At 31.3% G+C, this 21,834-nt stretch overlaps 5 protein-coding genes across 7 annotated transcripts; 1 reads left to right on the top strand and 4 right to left on the bottom strand.

The window, feature by feature from the left end:
* Positions 1–119: 119 nt before the first annotated feature.
* Rps9 (ribosomal protein S9) lies at positions 120–2,404 on the bottom strand. Its single transcript, XM_072907301.1, has 4 exons — positions 2,316–2,404; positions 1,747–1,985; positions 1,295–1,481; positions 120–359 (listed from the first exon to the last, which is right to left on the bottom strand). Exons 2-4 carry the CDS (start codon positions 1,967–1,969, stop codon positions 188–190), a joined length of 582 nt encoding a protein of 193 aa, XP_072763402.1. The 5' UTR covers positions 1,970–1,985; positions 2,316–2,404; the 3' UTR covers positions 120–187.
* A 475-nt stretch (positions 2,405–2,879) lies between these two features.
* LOC140673798 (small ribosomal subunit protein uS11A) lies at positions 2,880–4,228 on the bottom strand. 3 transcript variants are annotated; one of them, XM_072906977.1, is made up of 4 exons: positions 3,972–4,228; positions 3,628–3,778; positions 3,463–3,550; positions 2,880–3,157 (listed from the first exon to the last, which is right to left on the bottom strand). In XM_072906977.1, the coding sequence occupies exons 2-4, from the start codon at positions 3,774–3,776 to the stop codon at positions 2,939–2,941; spliced, it is 456 nt and encodes a 151-aa protein (XP_072763078.1). In that variant the 5' UTR covers positions 3,777–3,778; positions 3,972–4,228; the 3' UTR covers positions 2,880–2,938. The 3 variants fall into 3 exon arrangements, with proteins under 3 accessions (XP_072763078.1, XP_072763076.1, XP_072763077.1); XM_072906975.1 differs by having other exon boundaries at positions 3,967–4,228; XM_072906976.1 differs by having other exon boundaries at positions 3,957–4,228.
* A 1,365-nt stretch (positions 4,229–5,593) lies between these two features.
* Positions 5,594–8,808, bottom strand: Nse4 (SMC5-SMC6 complex kleisin component Non-SMC element 1). Its single transcript, XM_072907066.1, has 8 exons — positions 8,661–8,808; positions 8,166–8,334; positions 7,968–8,060; positions 7,625–7,755; positions 7,308–7,422; positions 6,686–6,988; positions 6,507–6,619; positions 5,594–5,800 (listed from the first exon to the last, which is right to left on the bottom strand). Exons 2-8 carry the CDS (start codon positions 8,263–8,265, stop codon positions 5,741–5,743), a joined length of 915 nt encoding a protein of 304 aa, XP_072763167.1. The 5' UTR covers positions 8,266–8,334; positions 8,661–8,808; the 3' UTR covers positions 5,594–5,740.
* Positions 8,809–9,896: 1,088 nt separating this feature from the next.
* LOC140673695 (mitochondrial glycine transporter) lies at positions 9,897–17,484 on the top strand. Its single transcript, XM_072906790.1, is given in 10 exon segments — positions 9,897–10,174; positions 10,885–11,107; positions 11,110–11,142; positions 11,145–11,194; positions 13,568–13,686; positions 14,170–14,254; positions 14,338–14,517; positions 14,783–14,954; positions 15,209–15,465; positions 15,988–17,484. Coding segments are annotated over 10 exon segments (1,173 nt in total). The 5' UTR covers positions 9,897–10,147; the 3' UTR covers positions 16,015–17,484.
* A 1,354-nt stretch (positions 17,485–18,838) lies between these two features.
* LOC140673696 (luc7-like protein 3) lies at positions 18,839–21,592 on the bottom strand. The gene is made up of 7 exons (XM_072906791.1): positions 21,228–21,592; positions 20,430–20,678; positions 20,161–20,367; positions 19,838–19,999; positions 19,529–19,728; positions 19,326–19,411; positions 18,839–19,239 (listed from the first exon to the last, which is right to left on the bottom strand). The coding sequence occupies exons 1-7, from the start codon at positions 21,330–21,332 to the stop codon at positions 19,166–19,168; spliced, it is 1,083 nt and encodes a 360-aa protein (XP_072762892.1). The 5' UTR covers positions 21,333–21,592; the 3' UTR covers positions 18,839–19,165.
* Between the last annotated feature and the right edge of the window lie 242 nt (positions 21,593–21,834).

Consider the following 21,834-nt stretch of genomic DNA (forward strand, 5'->3'; position numbering starts at 1 on the left):
CAAACTTTAGAGATTTCTTTCTTCAAATGCCTTTAATGTACTTCAAATTTTTGCTCAAGAAAGGATAATGGAATGGCAATTTTATCAAAGAGATGACATGTTTGAGAGAAACAAAAAGAGGCAATTAATTATGCAATTAATTATTGCACATTTATTAAGATAATAAATTGCGACAACAGCAATATGTTTAATCTTCCTCCTCTTCCGGTGCAGTGCCACCGCTTCCTTTCCTCAAATTCTTCCTCTTGACGCGGCCGGGTCTGCCGCCACCGAATGGCGATTTGAGCGAGAAGTCGATGTGCTTCTGCGAATCCAGTCGCACGATGAACGACGGAATATTCACCACCTGTTTACGAACTCTGCAACAACAAAAAAAACCATTACTAATCACTCAGTTCTCCCGGGTTTGTAAAGCCAGTGACTGCAAATTCTTCTATTAGAAATATAAAGACTCTACCGAAACTTTCTCTCGACAAGGATGAAGGGTCTCGAGACAGGAAGTCAACAGACGTTAAGTGTCGGAAAACGACACTTAAGTGGCCTGCGTGAATTAAATTTTATGTTAACAAGTTGAGAATTCTGGACTCGTATGTCGTAGTCAACCACAACCAGTCGACTTGATGTCATCGTTTCAATATTTAAGCAGGAGTATTCGTTCGTCATTTTGCCTCATGACACATATATGCCGAATGGAACCTTCGAATACCGAAACTTTTACCCCGATTTTATCGAGATGAGTGAGCAGTTGATAGTCCGAATAATAAAATATTCAAATAATTTTACAATTGCACGTAAATATGCATTAAAAAATACAACAAACTTTTTTACTGTAAATTCTTTGACTGTATGTTTTAAATTCTAGGAATGAAATAAATGTCTCTTTCACGACATTTGTATTTCAAAGCTGAAAGCTCATTCAAAATTACTTATTTTAACAATATTAAGATTTAAATTGTCGCCTAGTATGAAACCGAAAAGGAACCAATCCTTGATCGGTGATTAAACTAGGCTTTTGATTTTGCCTCAAAGATTAGAAATGCGCCAATTAAGAATGATTCGGCCATTTCTTGCCCATTTTTTAAGGCGTTTCGACAAAAAAAATCTACACACATATCTTTCATAATTCAAATAAAAAAAAAAAAAATTCTTATTACATTTATATAAATTATGAAAGTTCTGTCCAATTTCAAATTTTTTCTTTCTGCAATAAAACGTTCTTCTTTTTAATAATAAACGTTTTTTCTTCTAGCAATATAAAGACGAACACGAATATTGCTGTCTTATTATTATTTACCGAATATGCCGTTGGCGAATAAGCACGCGAGCATGATGAATGGACTTGGCCAAACCTAGCTTGAATACTTGAGTCTGCAGACGTCGCTCCAGAAAATCTTCAATCTTCAAACCCAAAACATAATCGAGCTTCATGTGAGCTTCATTTAATACCCCGATTCTTACCAAACGACGAAGCAGAGCGTTTCCTGTAAAAATATATATTCTCACATTAGAGAATTTTACAGAAATTCTCTCATTGTCAGACAAATCTTTCTCAAGACTTGTAAAAAAAAGATCTTTCAGTCTATGCTTATATCTACAGAGATGTTCGGACAAGAGGTGTCAAAAGCATAATCATCATATATTCTACATTTTGTGTTGAATAAATATTTAACCGATACTTGAAGTAGTAATAAAAAATTTAAAAAAATCTCTAGTAAAGCGTAAACGTAAAATTAAGGTATGACTAACCTTCGAAGAGACGTTTCGGATCTTTCTCCTCTAACGTAAGTAACTCACGAGCAGCCTTCCGGATCTTGGCAAGAGTGTACTTTACTCTCCATACTTCGCGTTTGTTACGAAGACCGTATTCTCCGATGATGCGTAACTCTTGATCGAGACGAGCTTTCTCATATGGCCTTCGGGGAGTGACATAGGTCTTGGAAAAGACCGACGGAATTCTTCCGTTAACCATACCGAGATATCGTTATCTAAAAAGAAATTATTTTAAAATCGAATAAACAAAAAAAAAAAAAAAAAAAAAAAAAAGTGAATAAATCTCAAATCTCGCAACGCCGCAAATGTAAAATAGCAAATATATCCGCCATGTGTTCGTTCACAGTTCACAGTTCACACCATCAAAGAATTCCGACGAAGAACACGTGCAGAGTACGTTAAGAAAATTTAGTTTTAGTTACGCCTTGAAATTCATATTTACGAATTTTAGATCAATTGTAAAGCGTACTAAGCTACTTTATTAAATTATCCGAGTAATTATGAATAATTGAACAGATTTTATTCGTGGATTATATATACTATACCTCTTGTAATAGGAATATCGACCTCTCGTTGAGACGAACACGACAAAAATGGCCGAGCGATCGTCGCATCGTCAGACCTCGGAACAGCGACCGCAGCGATCATGCAATTTTCTGACGCATGCGCAGTAGCATAACATAAAGGTATATTTTCATACTATGGTCCGATACTCATTTCAGCGTCAGCAGATGTCACGTGACTGCTTTTCATACTGACGTCCGACGCTCATTTTTAGATCGAATAAAGTTACAAAAATAAAGCAAAGTTTCTAAAAGAAATAGTAAATGAAAAATCTTTAACAGCTAAATAAGATTATCGAATATAATAATAAATAACAGTATATAAATAATATTTTTACTGTACGAGAAGATTTCTCTTGTAACATACATGTATAATATGTATGTAATTGTGCATCTAGACACATATTTTACGATATAATATAATGCAATGTGTGATAAAGAATATGTAATATGTAATATGTAGTTTTAAAGTCTTTAAAATTATTTATAATATATATAGGAATTTAAAAAGAAAGATGTATAGAAATATATCTCATTAATGCAACATTTGTTTTTTTTTTTAATTATTTATTGAAAGATAAGGCGGAAAAAGCTATAATCATCATTTATAGCCTGCGTCCACGGCGACCTCCCTTTCTACGAGTCGAATCCGATGGAATGGGAGTGACATCTTCGATACGACCAATTTTCATACTCGAACGGGCTAAAGCACGTAGAGCAGATTGCGCGCCAGGACCAGGAGTCTTTGTCTTATTACCCCCTGTAGCTCTCAGTTTGATATGCAGCGCTGTAATACCTAACGATTTACACTTTTCTGCAACATCCTGCAAAGTACAAATATTATATATTTATATATATTTCATGATTAAAATTTTAAAATATTGTGCTTTATCTATTTAGATTTCTCTTTATGTAATATTTACATGTTTATAAATGTTTTCTTTTTTTTTTTTTCTTTTTCTTAGAAAAGAGTGCACGATATATAAACTCGTGTGTTCTCAATTATCAAAAAGAATTTGTTTTCCCACAAACATGAACGCTCCTTAGATTATAAGATTTATCATCTAGGTGGTGCCTGGATGTGGGTAATGTAATATGAAATACTAATTTCTTAAATTAATTTAAATACCTGAGCTGCAAGCATAGCTGCATAGGGCGAAGCTTCATCACGATCCGCCTTTACCTTCATGCCACCGGTAACTCTGGCGATTGTTTCTCTAAATCAAAGATCACAGTTATGTATCATGAAAGAGCGTTGCTAAATATAATTGACATAATCAAATGCAACACGAACCTGCCCGATAAATCAGTAACATGTACGAACGTGTCATTGAAACTCGCAAAAATGTGAGCCACTCCAAAAACTACCTCTCCTTCACGGAGTTGCGGTCCAAGAGAAACTTGTACCTCTTCCTTCTGTACCTTTCCTCGTTTTGGCGGCATTTCTAAAGAAATTGTATGGATTCGATTATTAATCGTCTATCTTGCTATTCTGTTTACTACGAGACAGAGAGATAGAGAGAGAGAGAAAGAGAGAGAGAGAGAGAGAGAGAGAGAGAACATCCGTATAGATGCTCGAGATAAATTTTAACTAATAATAAGTAATAAGTAATAAGGTTATACCGTCACGTACATAACCTTATAAATTTACTAGCGGTGAATCTCGAACCATCAAATTCATCCGACTATGGGCGCGTTCGGATTCGGGGAGCGAATACACTGTTAGCGCTAACAGCGTCGTTCTATCCTTGTTCAACTTTTGATGAGTAACAAAGATAGAATGACACTGTTAGCGCTAAGTGATAAGATAAAAAGATTTCGCATAATTGCAACTTATTTAGGTAAAGAATAAATTCCACTTAATATTTCTGATATAATCGGATTAATAATATTTGCTGTAAAATATAATTGTAGAATATTATAATTGTGTAAACGTGATCTTACAATTTTTTTGTTTTTATATATAAATATTACGTTACACGTGGTCTATGTGTCTAGTATCGATTTATTCTCACACTCCCTATAGAATTTTCTGCACTTATAAATTTGAAACGAATACAAATTACATATATTTCGAACACGTTTCGAAGAAAGTAAAAAGCGAAAATCTAATAATAGCGTTTTCGAAGCAGGTTTAATCTAGTTTAATCACTCGAGCAGCGAATAATGATGTCATTGCATCGTCTTTGTTAATAAAAAAACTTGAATTTATAGTAAAATAGATTAATTGATTATATTATGTAATTAATTTTAATCCAAATTGGGTTAAAATCTGTCCAATCAAAAATGATATAAAGGTACTATTACATTTGTCGTACAAATTTTTCTAGCGTGTTGATTGGCTTCAGGATAGAAAATTTCTAGAGACTGCAGCTAATCAATACGCTTGAAAAATTTGTCGTACGACAAATGTAATATCGGCCTAAGTGTAGAAAGTGTAAACAAAACGAACAAACCTATTACCTGTCACCTGTCATCCTGTCATCTGCCATCAGATCAGATTCGAGATTCAAAATTTGACAATTGGAAAAAATTTTCAATAATACGCATTTTAACAAATATATAAACAAAGATTTAGATAAGAGTTAAATAAAGTTATTATATTTATGAAATAAAAATTTCTTTTAATGGCAATACAATTTTAATTTTTATTTGAATTCATAAAACATATGCAATATATTAAAATGATACAAATTTGCATAATTGTTTGAATTTTTATTTTTAGAAAGACATAAAGTCCTATTTTATTAAGTTTGAGAAGTAGAAATTAGAATTGTGAAGGTAGTGGCGATAATACTAATAGAAGTATTTAGAGATACACCTGCTTCTTTTCCTATTGACAACTGTTATTCCAACTTTTATTTGAAGAATTTTAGAAATAACATTTTATATAATTGGACAGTCCTTAGGTAAATAATAAATTAATTTGCATTTATTGTAAAAAATATCATTAAATATTTATTTGTTATTTGGTCACAGAAGAAATCTTACAATAAAACTTAATCATTCTTATTTTTCAGTCTGTTGCAATATTACAATAAGTAATAATAAAACCTAAATAAAATATTACAAAAGGCAGGTGAAGAAATATTATAAGTATTTATATAATATATTATTAATATATATAATATTTTAATTAAGCAGTAACATTATTAAATAACAAGTTACAATCATTCGTTAACAAAATTATTGTAACTTATTATCGTGACAAAATAACTAAATATATAATTAATAAATCATTATATTAGATCAATTGTGTGTAATACACATTATCAAAGTTATCCTTTTTTTAGTATAACGTATAATTAAAAATACATTTAACACAACGTTCTAAAGTTATAAAAATTATTATGAGATAAATTGCCAATCCTCAACTGATAAAAAAACTTACTAATCTGTAAACAGTATTACTTATCTTCATCAAAATCAATCATTGGTTTCTCCAATTTATGTATCTTATTTAATATCTAACAAAAAAAATACTTGTATTAACTCTTGTCGCTTATAATCTTAATTTCTAATACTGTCATAATTATGTTTGTCTAGTAAAGTCTTCGATTTAACGCTTCTATTTTCTGTATCACTGGAGTTTTATTGTTAGTGAAGTATAATGAACAAAAGAAGAAATTATGCAAAAACTTGTTTTACAAAATATAGTGAGATAAATTAAAATAATGTCAAGATAACAAGATGATTTTTTCGCATGCTATCAAGTACTCGCGTTCGATAATATAGATAAAATATATCAAAAAATTTTTTTTACTCTATATTAGCAAATAAATATTTAACTTGATCTGCATTTTCTTCATCTCCATATTTCTAGTCAATGTTATCATAATTGATTAATATTTATAGATACAAATTAATTTCGACGAATGAAAAAGATCATCAATAGGTATATTTTATCAATCCATATTATCCAATATGTAATGTAATGACATACGAAAAATCTGCTTTATTGCAATATATTTTGCAAGAAAAATATTCATACAACCTTGGATATAATTCGATATAACTATAATAATGGAGAATCTATATAGAGATAAAGAAATGTAACTGAGAAAGTATACAATATACTTTTATTAATATAACTTATTCATTAAAACCAAAATTCTATTTAATTCAAAATCCGTTAAATCGAAGATTATTAGAATTTGTAAGAACTTAACTTACCATCCACTGTTTCATGTTTAAGGACATAATATTCTGAATCCCTGTTCTAGTATCATTTCTTTGCAAATTTTTTTCCTTGTGACATGGTTGTACGACAAGGTTTCCATTATCATCTATAATAAAAAATATTTATTGCAAATTTTAAGAAATAAGAAAAAAAATGATGAAATTTTCTATACCTTTTCTTACTGTTACTATTCCATCTTTCACAAGAAACGATATGTACAACATATTTCTGACAGTCCTTCCAAAATCTTGTGGATGCAGAATTAATTTGAAAAAATCGAGAGGCTTCTGTGTTTCCTTATAATAAGTTACGATTAATTTTCTAATCTTTCTCACAGTTCGTTCTACACTATCCTCATCCTTAGTATTTACAGCTTGCACCACTTTGTTAGGCACTACCATTGCAGCTTGTTGTGCTACTCTTTGTTCTGGTTTTTTTCTAACTATAGTTTTCTTCTCTAAAGGTTCCAATGTACCTGAAATAAAAATTAAAATAATCAGCTAGATATTTTTATTATAGTATTTATGGACTTAAAAACCATTAAATAATAAACTTTTTAAAATATCTACATAAGGAAACAATTATATTGCCAATGTGTGTATGTGTGTAAAACATTGCACGTTACAAATACATTATTGCAGTAGAAAAAGATAATATAAAAAAATTGAATATTTTATGTCTCTTAAATTATTCCTCTACTTTTTGTTTGTAAAGAAAAGTTAAATTTACTATTTAAATAATTGCAATCATCCTGTTTCCTAATTATTCCTAATACAATAATGATATAAACAAACCTAAAAGTGTACTGCAGTTAGGAACTCTTTTGAACAATTTCGTCACTTGTGGCTCTAAAAGTGACCAATCCAATGGTAATTCTGAATTATCTGACATTTTTTGTACATATTTCACCTAAATAATACAAATAATAGTATTGAATATGAAATAAAATATATACAGTAGCGTAGAACTTATCAACTTATTTTTTAACAAAAAGTATCACTTTGTATTTAGCAGGTGTGAATTAATTAACACCTTGCATATGCAAATCTTTTTTTTATCATAACATTGTAGATAATTATAAACATATAATTGTGCTTTTCAGCAAATGTACCAGCTTTTGTGCAAAATCAGTACAGTCATAGTCGTTCATTTTCTTTGTCAGAGAGATAGTGCAAGTTTTCAAGACTTTAGAAGATGATATCATCATTTGTGAATCCATAAGTACTTCCTGCTGATTAAAAGCTGAAAATATGATAAGTTATTATTTTCAAGAAATTATAAAATTCTTTGAAATGTAATATTATTTTCCTTAAAATATAATGTAAAAAGCATATTAAACATATATAAAATATATATGCATTAGACGCATGTAAGATTGTATAAGAATATATATTATGCACAATTATAATGATGTATATATATAGGAATTTAAAAATAGTTTTTATAATTTATACCTTTTTCTTGTACATTTGTCTCATTAGCAACAATGTCAGTTTCATTTATAATTTCGTTAAGCTTATGTATGGTAGATTTATTGATCACATCCTCTGTAAATTATTTATTAATTGGTTTTATAAAATATAAAAAAAAATATTAGGATATTAAATATTAAATATATAAAAAAATATAGAAGATGTAAAATAAATTTTTACGTAAAACCCGTGTTCGCTGCAAGGCATTTTTCAAACAATCTTTACGTTCCCTAGGAGAACGTCTCATATTATATGTGTGTGATTTGTCACTATTGGACATATTATAATAAAATGTTTGAGATTCCTCCACAAATTTCTTCAATAGAAGTAAATACAAGCAAACCTTTTTCTATAAGAAAAAATAATAATATATTTTTGATTAGTGTATATTGATTATAAAAAGTTCATACATTTTTCTTATCAGTATTATATTTCAAATAATTAAGATTAATTGTAAGTTTTATATTTTTTTATAATATATATATATATATATATATATATATATATATATATATATTATAAAAAAATACGAATACACGTGTGTATATATATATATATATATATATATATATATATATATATATACACACGTGTATTCGTATAAATTTCTCTCTCTCAGAGTAAAAATATATAAAAAATAAGAATAATAAATATAAAACGACATTATTTTGATACCTGAGAAACATGTATTCTCTTGTTCGTACGAGAATAAATTCGAAACTCATAATAAACAATAAATTAAAGGCTATTATTATAAAGTTTATACCAGAGGGGCTCTAGATACGAAAGACGCAAAAGTTATTCTGTGCGCTGATTGGCTCACGCGGTGAGCGCGCTGATTGGTTCACGTGCTTGCGCGCTTGTAGACTACGCTTTAAGACGTAACAATTTCAACCATACGGAATTTTCAGCGTTGCTGACGTCTTAAAATGGCTGCTTAAGGTCTCGACCGTAAGGTCGAGTCTACAATAACTGTAGTAAGCTTTAAGTCGTAAGAAATGAACCAATCATATTCATTATTCTTCTCTAAAGTCAATTGTAATTGGTTAATTTCTTACGGCTTAAGGCTTACTACGTCTATTGTAGACCCGGCCTTAAACTCGATTAAAGGTGTCAACATAGTCGATCAGCTGCTCGCTTTTTACATTTTCGCTTTTTTAGAAATATACAACCTCCAATCTCCAGTTAGCGATTCTCTCTCCTTGATATTCTCTAATTAGAACGGAATAGACTGAAAAATATTTATTGGAGAGAGAGAGAGAGAGAGAGAGAGGGAGGACAAACACACAAAAAACAAAGCTAACGAAAACACTTTTTCATCATCGGCATCGGCATCGGTAGATAAAATTACAAAAACAAAATATCTCGTAATCGCAGCCATAAAACATGTCGCTTTATTGAAAATGATTACGCAAGTCACGTTGAATTAATATTTGTAACAGGCGTAAAACTTGTTCTATTGCGCAGAGATAAACAATCTGGAGTACGAAAACAGGAATCTACGTAAGACAATGATATGTCGCGATCACTACCTGATAACCCTTATCGGTCGACGGCAACTTTTTCATCGTGCGACCTCCATCCTCGTAAGCCTCACGTTTCGTTTGCTATTTCATTCTTCGTCGACTCGTTACGAAAGTATACTTTATTCTACGAATTTTTGTGTTTAACACGTGACTTTATCGATCCATTTTTTTTTTGTTTTTTTTCTTTATATATAAAGATGTGCTTTTCGTTTGACTCTTTTGCAAACGATACAGATCTGTTCGTTTTAACTTATTTGATCGCTCTCGAAAAGTTGTTGTAATTAATTCAATTGTAATTCAATTTCTCGTGCTTGTTACGAAAAAATGGATCTTTTGTTTCAATCGATCTCAATTGTGAATAAAAATAAAAAGGTATCGCTATATAATCGCTTTATCGATTTTCCTATATATACTTACCTGTTGATGCATAATAATAGTAGATAAGAAATCCTTACAATCGGGGAAAGACGGATATCATTTTTGCTTGCTAGTAAAATTTATATTGACTTTAAAATTCTTAATTTTGTATTTTTCTTTAAAATCGGGATATATTTATAATACTTTTCATGTTTTAAATGAAAAGCGAGCAGAGCTAAAACGGATAGATCTTATGGTTAACCTTGAAAAGTATCATTCATGGATTCTTTGATTGATCGTGTAATGGTAATAAATATAATGAAAGAAATATAAAATAAGAATAAGGAATGTATAGTAACGAAATAAGTTTTAAAGTAAGATGTTGTGGAAGGAGACTCGAGAGATAAACACATTTGTGATGAAATAATTATGTAATAACTGCAATTTTTTCGTTGTTGTCGTCATTTGATTAATTTACCAAACATTTGATCGGATTTTGTAAGCTAATCTTGTTATTCTGATATTATATAATTGCAATTATAGTTATAATTTTAATCTTTCACATTTTTTTTGTATTTTGCTATATATAAATATTTTTTTTCCTTACATGTTTTTTTCTCGCATATTTAATTTGTTCTGATAATATACAACATTATTAATATTTCTGAAATAAATTGTATGAGAAACTCAAATAGATAACTTTAATTCTTTTGAAGAAAAAGAGATTTGAATTTGATCAAAGAAAGATAATAAGTCACTTTTTCTTAATTTAAGAAATTCTCATGTTTTTCTTTTCTATTAATAAAAATATTGGAATTCTCATTTTATCTCACAATTTCGAAACAACTGCAATTACAGATGCTTTGTTAATGATGTTATAGTTGTATCGCTGTATAGTAAGTTCTTTTCACAACCGCTATCTTTTATTCTATTTTCATATTGATACAAATTTGTTTTCTTTTCGATACTCTAAAATTTCACAGGACGTTGTTTAATTTTCTATTTTACAAACGCAGATTAACTCAGATAAAAGAAGATACATCCAATCTGATTATCCCATATCTCTTGGTAATAGCTGGAAGGATTCCACGAGAAATGATTCAGACTACTATCATCGTGCGGAGAAGCGGCAGGGTCGTCGAATGAAAATGATACCGATTGACCTGTGTCACCCTCAAAGTACATCACGTTTTCAAATAAAGTCACGTTTAAATCACGTTTCAACAGCTGATAAGCCTGGCGTTTTTACTCGCACTAACATGCCCCGATATGCAGAGTCACCCGATTGACCTCGAGAGTGTCGAAACGAAGATAAACGATGGGGATGTAAGTAAAGCTGGCACACTTCCAAAGGTGACTCAGTATCTAACCAGCATTAAGGACGATTGTATGGGAAGAAATTCTTCCCCTATTGTTTCCTTGTCTCTACAAAACAATTGTTTTGTTTTTCAATTGCTGACAGTGAAATTATTAAGAGTCAATAGTAGTGAAAAACCGATATAGCTGAGAGAATCAAAAGCAGATGGTTGCTAAAAAAATTTTGGAATAGTGTTTTCTTAATTACGATTGCATTTTTGCAAAATAATACTATAAATGTAATTCTTTCTTTGGAACGTGTATACATTTGAAATCTGATAATAGTGAATATATAAGTTTCTAAATTGTTGGCCTATTATGGAAGCTCTAGGATCTGTAAGTACTTTGAATTGTAAATAATTTTTATTTAAAATTAATGTAAAATACAATGCAAGGCAGTCTGAATAGTTGAACATTTTGAATGATATAAAGGTTTATATTGGTACATTGGTAGTTATAGAGAAGAGTAGCTATATTATGATAATAATGATAAAACTTTGGCAAATAAGTGCTAACATGTAGAATATATATATAAATATATAAATATATTCTTATATTTTCTATAAATTTTTATTATGATTAGTAAATGTTTGGATCCAAATTTAGGTCCTCTTCAATGGAAAATGTATCTAAAAATAAATATAATAAAAATATTGAGTCACTCTTAAGAATCAATCAAAATCATAAAAATGAAAAAATCATGCATACTGGTGATATATGCAGTTGTTATCAGTATAATATAACAACAGCTATATTGTTTTATTGTTATATAATATGAAAAGTCTTAAATGTTTGTGTGCTTTGTATTATGGTAGTACGTAATTTCAAAACAAAAATTGATAATTAATATTAATCTATTCAAACAGTCTTGCCATATCCTATTTAGTTGATATACACCTATATTAAATCTTATATAGTGAATTTAAAAAAATTTGTTTAAAGAGAGAGAGAGAGAGAGAGAGACCGATCTTATCTTTTAACATTTATAAGAAAAGAAGAATATGCTATGTTTTAATGTGTATAAATTCAATATGTAATTACAAATGAAAGCAGTAAATTCTGTTAGAAGCATTTGATATAACACAAAATATTCTTCTTGGTGCAAAATTACTCCAAAACATACGAGATGTATAAATATATTTTTTTATTCGCTGTATTTTTTTTAAAAGAAAAGATACATCTTATTTTTAATATTTTTTTAATGGCAGAGCATAACAATCTATACCGTTGTACAGCGCGTCCAAAAATACATTTCTTTAGTTTTTTCTCTATGCAGTTAATAACACACTATAATAAAATTACCCAAGTTAACTTATATAGATTATCATAACAATTGATTAAGAAATTATGGAAGAAATTTATTCGACAATTTAATGATGAGCAACATATACGAGAAAAATTTTCATTAAACTGCCAAACCACTATAATGGCTCGCTGTTATAAATGTTCCATGAAAGTGATGATTTGTTTGCAACAAAGGAATCAAGAGATATAATATTCAATAGCAGTGGGAATAGTGGATTAAAACGGAGTAAGCAAAATGAATCAATTCTACGGTCTTTTCCTTATAGTTTTCCTTACTCCTAATTCACTACTCCCATTGTAGGCGACATGTTAAATTATTTGAAAATGATCAACAAACAAAAATATCGACTTCAAATTTGTTTAATAAATAAATAAGATTGTTCTTTATAACGCCGCGCATTGCGAGAGCTTTCACTATTGAAATTCGCGAACCTTCTGCCACGAAAGAATACGAAAGATAAGGCGACCAATAGATAAGATGAACCATTGGTCAAATGATTTACAAATAAACTATGTCATCAGACACGTGGGCGACAAATTTGTTGACAAAGAAGCTTATTAATCTGGCAAAATTCCATTTTTTTTGTATCCTATCTATGAGGAAAAAAAAGATTAGATTCCTTGCGTAGCACAAAATGTGAATTCGTTGTTAAACATTAAAACAAATTGTGCAATACTAATGCTATTAAAAACATTGTGCATCGTGAAAAATAACCGTCCGCGATGATAACCCTGGAGTCACTCGTTAACGATTTATAACGCACGGCCAAGATCGTCTCGTCGCACGAGTTAGCTCACGTGCGATAAGATAGTCGTATAATAATTCGCGTTTGATCAAAGTATTTTATCACCTATGGTGCGATTTTAAACACATGTGTCTGAAGACTTTGAATGATTCCTCGATATTTTTTCTAACAATAAGAAGTATACCAGTTAGAGAAATTTTTGCGAAATTAGGAAGCTATAAAATAAATCACAAACGCTACAGGTTCGAAAAGATATTTTTCTTATGATTTTTCTGTGTGTTTGATTTTTCAGTATCCGATTTTGAAATCCTTCCTGGCAGGGTCGTTCTCTGGAACGTTCTCCACGATCCTCTTCCAACCGCTAGATCTGGTAAAGACCAGACTTCAAAGCAGAGTCAATGCCTCCATCGAGTAAGATTACCAGCTGTAAAATAAAATCTGTAGTCAGATTCTCTTTTTCTCTAACAAGTGCACAGTCAGAATTTTTATTAGCTCAAAACGAAATTAATTATCTAGATAAAGGTTGGCTAATTTAATTTCTCAAAAGATTTAAGAGAGAAAAAGAGAAAGAGAGAGAGAGAGAGAGGAGTTTAATCTCTAATCATTTTTATTCTATTTAAAGTTTATTAATTTTTAAAAAAATTACAGTTTTTATTTAAACTTAATTTTTGATTAATTGATCTTATTAATTGATTTTGACATTCTTTAACTTGAATTTTATACACGTGTATATATATATATATATATAATACACATATATACATATATATATATATATATATATATATATATATATACACACACACACACATATATATTTATATTTGTATTTTTAAACATTTTATATTTATAAACTAATTACCAATTAATTTTTCGAATTTTTCTCCGGAATAGATCGCCGAGAAATGGGATGCTGAGCACGGTGGTGAACATCGTTCAAAAGGAGAATGTCTTCGGGCTCTGGAAGGGTATGACACCGGTAAGTGTCCTTGTTCTAAAGAACATTGCGTATAGTTTGATATTGAATTCGCATCGATAACGATTATGAATGTTGATTCACAGTCGATAACTAGAGTGGTCCCTGGCGTGGGTTTATACTTCTCGTTATTACATTGGCTTAAGCACGCTTTTGATCTGGAAGAACCGTTGACGGCCCTGCAGGCGATTTCCTTAGGCATCACCGCGCGTTCCATGTCCGGCGCTCTGCTGATTCCCATCACCGTCGTCAAAACGCGATTCGAGGTATGATTAATGAAAAGAAAGATATGACGAAAAAATATAAGAGATATTGCGAAAGAAATATTAAAAAGAGAATAATGAAAAGAAAAAAGAAACTTTAAAGCAAAAAGAAAAATTTTTGCAAGTAATTAGTATAGAGAGTGTTAAATTGTATAAAAATATTTAAATATTTCAAATAGAAAAATTATATGAGATTGTTGTATTTAATTTGCATAAAATAAAATTTGAGGGTTACCAATTTTTTATCGTATCGACATAATTTTGACAGAGTGACGTTTACAAGTATAAGGGCATCAGCGAGGCTCTGAGGTTGATCTACAAACAGGAAGGAGTGAGAGGTTTATCTAGTGGTCTCGTACCTACCCTTCTACGAGATGCGCCTTACAGTGGTTTATATCTCATGTTTTATACCCAACTGAAAAACGTGGCTGCCAGTACAGGTATTTCTTAAATAATAATAACTTTGTATATATTGCTAATAATAATTTTACATATATAAAACATGTGTGTAAAATTATCATTATTATTATTCATAAACAAGTTTACGAAATTGTTAAGAAATGTTTATAAAAAAATTATATAATTACTTATATGGATTTAAAATTATAATTTCGATATTGATTCGTAATTCTTAAGTATTAATTTGTAAGTATTTAGACATTATATTTAAAGACAAATTCTTCACTCTTCATAGGAGCGACGAGCGATTCGGCAATGCCGGTTCACTTTGGCTGCGGAATCCTGGCCGGAGTTTTAGCCTCTGTAGTCACGCAACCGCCGGACGTTGTCAAAACGAAGATGCAGTTGTATCCGAACGAATTCAATGGCATTTATCATGCAACGTTCCTCGTCTACAAAAAGTATGGCGTTCTGGGATACTTCAAAGGTATTATTCCCAGAATGTTGAGGCGAACTCTGATGACAACTATGGCTTGGACCGTATACGAACAGGTAATTCGATCAATTGTCAAATATAAACATGAATCCAACTAATCAAACTATAATTGAATAAAGACGCAAAGATTGCCTCTTTTAGTAACTTTTTCTAAAACTGAAATTAATTATTAGAGGTAGCAGTGAGAATAATTCTGCATGATTTTGTTAAGTACAAATTTTATATCAAATTTGTTTTTGAAGCATGAAAAAAATTGTAATACACTTATTTATAATAAATAATTGCATTTAATTATGTAATTATAGATTATAGATTAATGACATATTTATGTGTATTATACTTTTATCCATCAACAAATATATTTCGTTTTTTTTTAATTTTGGAATTTATTTAAATATAATATGACGTATATATATATATATAAGAAAACAAATACCGCGCATATAACGCGCGTTTCGTAATATTCTAATAAAATTTTGTATCACACTATATTTCATCTGACAAGAGATATATTTCAAAGCAAACCTATATAAATCTGACGATAATAATTAATATATGTCATTGCATTGTGTGTTTAGGTAACGAGGCAAATCGGCTTGAAATAAATGCGCTATTGTTGTATAAACTTCTGTACCAAAAAAGGATTGTGCCATGTACAGTATTAGTATACACTAGTAGTATTAGTATACACTATTTGTATATGTTATTAGTTGTCTCCTTCTACACCTCGCATATTTATTTTTAATAAATAAATAAATATATATATATATATATATATTTTTCTAAAGTTACGACTGCGCATTTACGAGATATCTAATGTCACCAACTTCCCTATAGATCTTTCTTTTTTATTCTTACGTACGATTAATTGTGCTAGATTCATATGTTTAATATGTAATATTTTAAAAATGACAAAATTAAAATTTTGAAATATGAAAAGCTGTGATATTTAAATTTGAATAAAATTTATTTTAATTTCAAAATCGCACAAAGCATGTAGAAATAATATATATACCTAATATAAAATAAAAGAAGAAGAGAACCAAATTCCATCTGATATCATTTTATTAATTCCAAATAACAATCTTAAGAGTATTTTAATTGCAGCACATTAATACCGCGTTAATATTAGATAATTTACCTTTCAGATTGCTCTGTTTATGTATAGATGGCCTAAAATAACAATTGCTTGGGACACAAGTTATTATATCAATTCCGACGTGTCTCGATGACAATTTTTTTTTTCTTCGTCCGTGTGTCCTCCCTATCCCTTTCTCTCTCTTTTAACACCGTTAAGATTATTTAAAATCTTTACCTTAACAATACGTTAAGCGACGTCTTGTGCAACTTCTTGTGTGATCTTCGCGTTTTGTTCGTCTTTCTTCTTCCTGAAAGTAGACAATGCGAGTCTTAGTAAATGTCCTTGATATCGCGATTCGATGTAATATTAAAACATATTTCAATTATAATCTTGTGTTGATAAAATCCTGTTCTTCTGTCGACTGTGTGTTTAACAAGCGCGCGAGATCCTGGTTAGGGAGATTATGAATTGAGTTTCTATGAAAGCGAATTTAACTAACTTTTATTTAATTTCTCCGAAAAGATTTGTCAAATAAATATTACCCCTTTTTTGCTATAGAGGTATCAAGTATATTCTCTTACAAAAAATTATTTACATTTTTGTTTTGCTAAAAGCAGCAAGATATTTTCGTCGAGAAGCATATTTTTTTTTCATCGTAATGAAACCAATGATCTTATCAGTTCTGTCCCTCTTAAAGATTACGAGTACATCTTATATGTTGGTTTTTTTCTCCTCTCTATACAATTCTTCGCTTTTTCTACGCGAAAAGATATACGGTCACATCCTGTAGCAATAATTCGAGGATTTCTATATTGTCTCTGAATCTTCGTCTCAAAATGTTCTCGAGTTAGCCAAGGACCCGCACAGATAAAAGAAAGCAAGAGGGAGTAGTGAATTCTCCTGGCAGAAAAGGATATGTTGATATTACACATTCCGGCATAAATACCTCGTCAATTGCGTGGCACATGGAAGCTAGAGGTTCGTATAGTCACAGTCACACACGTTTGCAGGGCGCACTCGCAGTTGTGCGCGCTCCAACTGCATTCGCAGTCGTGGACGAAGCTCTATGAAGCGGCACTAAGAGAGAACTGTGTCTCTCCCCCTCCGCGCTAAATTTCTTCTCTTCTCTCTCCCTCTCTCTCTCTCCCTTCCTCTCTTGTTACGCAAACTTTAGATTATATATATATATATATATATATATATATATATATATATATATATATATATATATATATTTTTTTTTTTTCAACGAAGACAGTCCTGTGCCCGAGATGCGAAAGGGAGTAAGTCCAATACTATCGCGGCTTTGTCGATTTTTTTTTCTTCATATAATATGAAATATATATTTCCTCTCATGAGTAACGGATAAACGCGATTTTCAAAAGACATCAAAAGAATTTGATTTTATCTGAAAACAAAAAACGCGATAATACGTTATATAATAAAGAAAAACGCTGCATTTTTACAAATAATTGTTTTATTTTTAAATAAACAGCATGAATTTATATATATATCTATATATATATATATATATTTCTATATGTATGTATATATGTTATCTTAGATGAGTTTCAACCTGATTGTATTTATTCACACTTGTATTTAATTCATCTTGCGAATATGCACGCATCCACAATTCCGGAATCTTCGCGGGCTTCTCCTGGAAAAAAACGAGTTCTTGGACTTACGCTCTTCTGCCGCTCGAATACAGAATTACGATTGACGTAAGCAAGCCGCAGGATATACCTTCTCCCAGCTTGCTTCATAAACAAAAATCAGAAATATTCAGAATTACGTGCCGAAAGTAAATTTGATTTCCACTCGACGCGATTAAAAATTTTTTTCGGGTTTTTTATTGATTTTTTTTATTTTTTATACAAAAAAAATAAAATAAAATAAAAATAAAAAAAATTGGATCGAAAAATTGAAAAAAATAAATACGGTTTTTTCCCTTTTCTATGTTCTTTACAATATTTTTTAAATTGTTTAAAAATCTCTAAAGTATTGTTGTTCGTTCTTACAAACTCGAGGAAACTTAAGATTTATGGGGGAGAAGTTAAGATTTATTTTGGAACCCCCCTTTAAACTTTTTCTCAAAGCAATATTGCGACAATAGTCTGACTGAAATTTGGCAAAGAAAACAGATGTAAATTCAACTTTTTCAACTTTAAGAGATTAATCATAAGTTAAATTATTGTTATAAACCTTTTATGTCTTTGTGTGAGGCACACTGTACAATAATGTACCTAACCTACATAAATATATCTATTACTTTGACTGTTATTGTTTGTTTAATATAAATATTCATTCACCTGATGTGCGCCATTAATCACCAAGTCTGATCTTAAAGATAATGAAAGAGATAATGGCAAATTGTTTGATAACATTCGACTATTCTGATCGGACAGACGGGAGATCAGACAGAGAGAGGCGGAGAGAAATAGAGTGTGTTTTAGAGAAAAAGAGAGAGAAAGAGTGTGAAACGAACACTTGCTGTGACTCTTACGCGGCGCTTCAAACATCACAGATTATATTATCATGTATATGTATTATGTGCATCGGAATGGCAACTCACCTGGATCGAGAGAGTACCTGTACAGTAATTGAGACGAATATGGTTATATTGTTTGGTGCATACCTGGCTCATTTCTCACTCACTAACCAATCAAGAGAAGTTACTTGTGACTTCGACTTCGCGAGCGGTGCCGGCGACGATTCTGATGGCTGGAGCTTCGATGATCGCGATTACCTGAGAAAGAAGTCATTGCTATTACATATAATTTATTATCACGAATATCAGGCACAGTTGGTGAAATCGCTTTTACAATCACTCACCTTTATCTCGACCATGACGTCGATAATTATCTTCATCTCGATGGTGTCTTTCTCGCGATCTACTTCTACTTCTGTGCCCGGAATTTCTGTAAACAGCAACATCTCTCCGTTAGATTGATTTGTTCGAGTATCGTCAGATGTTGGATTCTACCAAAATGCAATAAAAAAAAAAAGTAATCTAGCGCGAAAAGATATTCTTATACCTATGACTATTAGAGTCATGACGATTTTTATCGTCATCCATTCGCCTATTTCGACGTTTGTTGTCCCTGTCTCTGTCGCGATCTCTATCTCTGTCGCCATCTCTCCGCCGCCTGTCGAGCTCTTCGTTCGCTCGTGCCCTTTGTTTCCGTTCCTCCTCCCTCCTCTGCTCCTTCTCGTCGCGTGCTTTTTCGCGTTTGTTCTGCACACAAATTTTATTATATATAAGATTTTAATTTCATCTTCGGTTTGAAAAACGGAACGTTTTATCAAACGTTGAAAAATGTACGACGAAAGAAACTTATGCTCACCATAATTTCTTGAAGGGCACTTTTCAATCTCGCATAACCCACGTGCTGTTTTCCCATTAAATGGTCGTCGATCCGTTGCTGGGCATCGCCCACGATAAGAAACGCGCCGCACACGTCGCACACCTCCATCTGTTTTTCTTGCGCGGCCGCTAGTTCAGCAGTCTACAAATGAATTAATTTATTAGTATAAAATCAGTACAAATGCAAATCATAAAGATTCACTTTTTGTTACAATAGATTATAATCTATAAATTTTTTTTTATTACAGATTATAATTGCAATTGTAACTTTCATAAATTAAAATAATCAGTCTAGATATTTACTTGATTGTAATGGCTATTATCGTTGGATTTCCTCAGGGTTTCCCGTTCTTCCTTCAATTGATCACAAAGACGCATTAGGCCTTGCGCCTGCTCCACATTGCCTTGAATTCCGCTCTGTTCCGCCTCTTCCACTAATTTATTTATCTTCTCTGTCAATAGAGCAATCTGCTCCTCGTTCCTTTGCGTTTGCGCCGGAGTTAACGTCGGCTATGTATACAAAGCATTGAATCATAATTTTTGTACTTATTACCTTCTAATGAAAAACTTACTGCTTCTGTTCTCCCAATTAGTGCCAATCGTTGCTTTCCCTTAATGATTTTTCGCTCCACTTCATTCAACATACTTTGACAGTACCTAATAAATTCGTCCTCATATTGCTGCTTGCGATACGAATACGGAGCCTTTTCGAACAATTCTCTAGCCTCGTCGTCGTGTACTTTGGGACATGCGCCCAAATCTGCTCTTGTATTAACAAATAGATCGTGAGGACAGAACTTCACTAAATACAGCTTGCAAAACTAAAATACAAATAAGTTTTGATAAATTCGACATGCAAAAATATAAATTAGTAAAGATGTGATCAAGATGCAACGGAGATATAAGAATAAGAATAATGCCTTTTCAGAATTTCCATGTTATATTGTCAGAAAAAATAAATAACTTTAAATTGTGAATTTATCTTTTTTTTCTAATACTCTTTAAATATCTCCTAATTAAATCTAATACAATGTTGTAACTAATTTCAGACAGTTATATGACTAATAAACTTTTTCACTAATGTAATTCCTTTGAAAATTAATTTTACCTATATATAGGAAATTTTTAAACGTTGCAATGTGTCCAAGTTTTTTAAACTTAATTCTTTGGAATATGTAATCATATACGTTCTTTCTTCGTTATTTCACTTAAATTTGGGAAAAAAAAAAAAAATGTTTTTCTTGTCAAAGTAAAGGGTTAACAACGGAACATTGTTATGATATATATGATTATATTTGAAAAGCATTTTCCACGAAAAACAAGTCAAAGTTTTTCAAGGGTATCTCTTTAGCACCGACAGACGGGCTCACCTCGGGATCCTCCCAGTTGAGCTCTTTGGGTTTTTCATTGGGCAAAACGTTTCTGTTTCTGCCCATAAGCTCGTCGAGCAGCGCGGCAGCCGCGGCGGCGGCCATCTTGTTTCGGTCACACCACGACGATCGACGCGAGCTGCGCGCGGAATTCACGTCCGGAGAGATCGCGAGAAGAAAAACTCCACGATGAGGCAATCGTGCTGAGCGTGACTCGATGTGCAGAATAAAAGTAATCACCAAAACGAAAAACAGATTTCGAGCGCGTGATCGAGAACTCTCGCGATGACAAAGACAAACACGGCACACGGCACACGACACACGACACACGACACACGAACGTGACAACCGCAAAGCGAAACTACGGGCTACGGGCTTGCGAAAAAAATTGCGTCACTGCGTCGTCAGATGGCGTTGCGCGATGAACAGCTGAACCATCGCGCGCGCGCGCGCGCACATATACGGCTATTGGATTGTCATTCGAAAATTATAACGATAAAGGCGTTTCATCGTACAAACGAATCTTCACTCGTACTATCTTGATGAATCATTTTTAAACATAAGTAATCCAAAGACTGATACCGATAGGTGATTCCTGTTGTATTTC

The sequence above is a fragment of the Anoplolepis gracilipes genome, chromosome 15, assembly GCF_047496725.1.
Source record: "Anoplolepis gracilipes chromosome 15, ASM4749672v1, whole genome shotgun sequence".
Taxonomy (NCBI): Eukaryota; Metazoa; Arthropoda; class Insecta; order Hymenoptera; family Formicidae; genus Anoplolepis; species Anoplolepis gracilipes.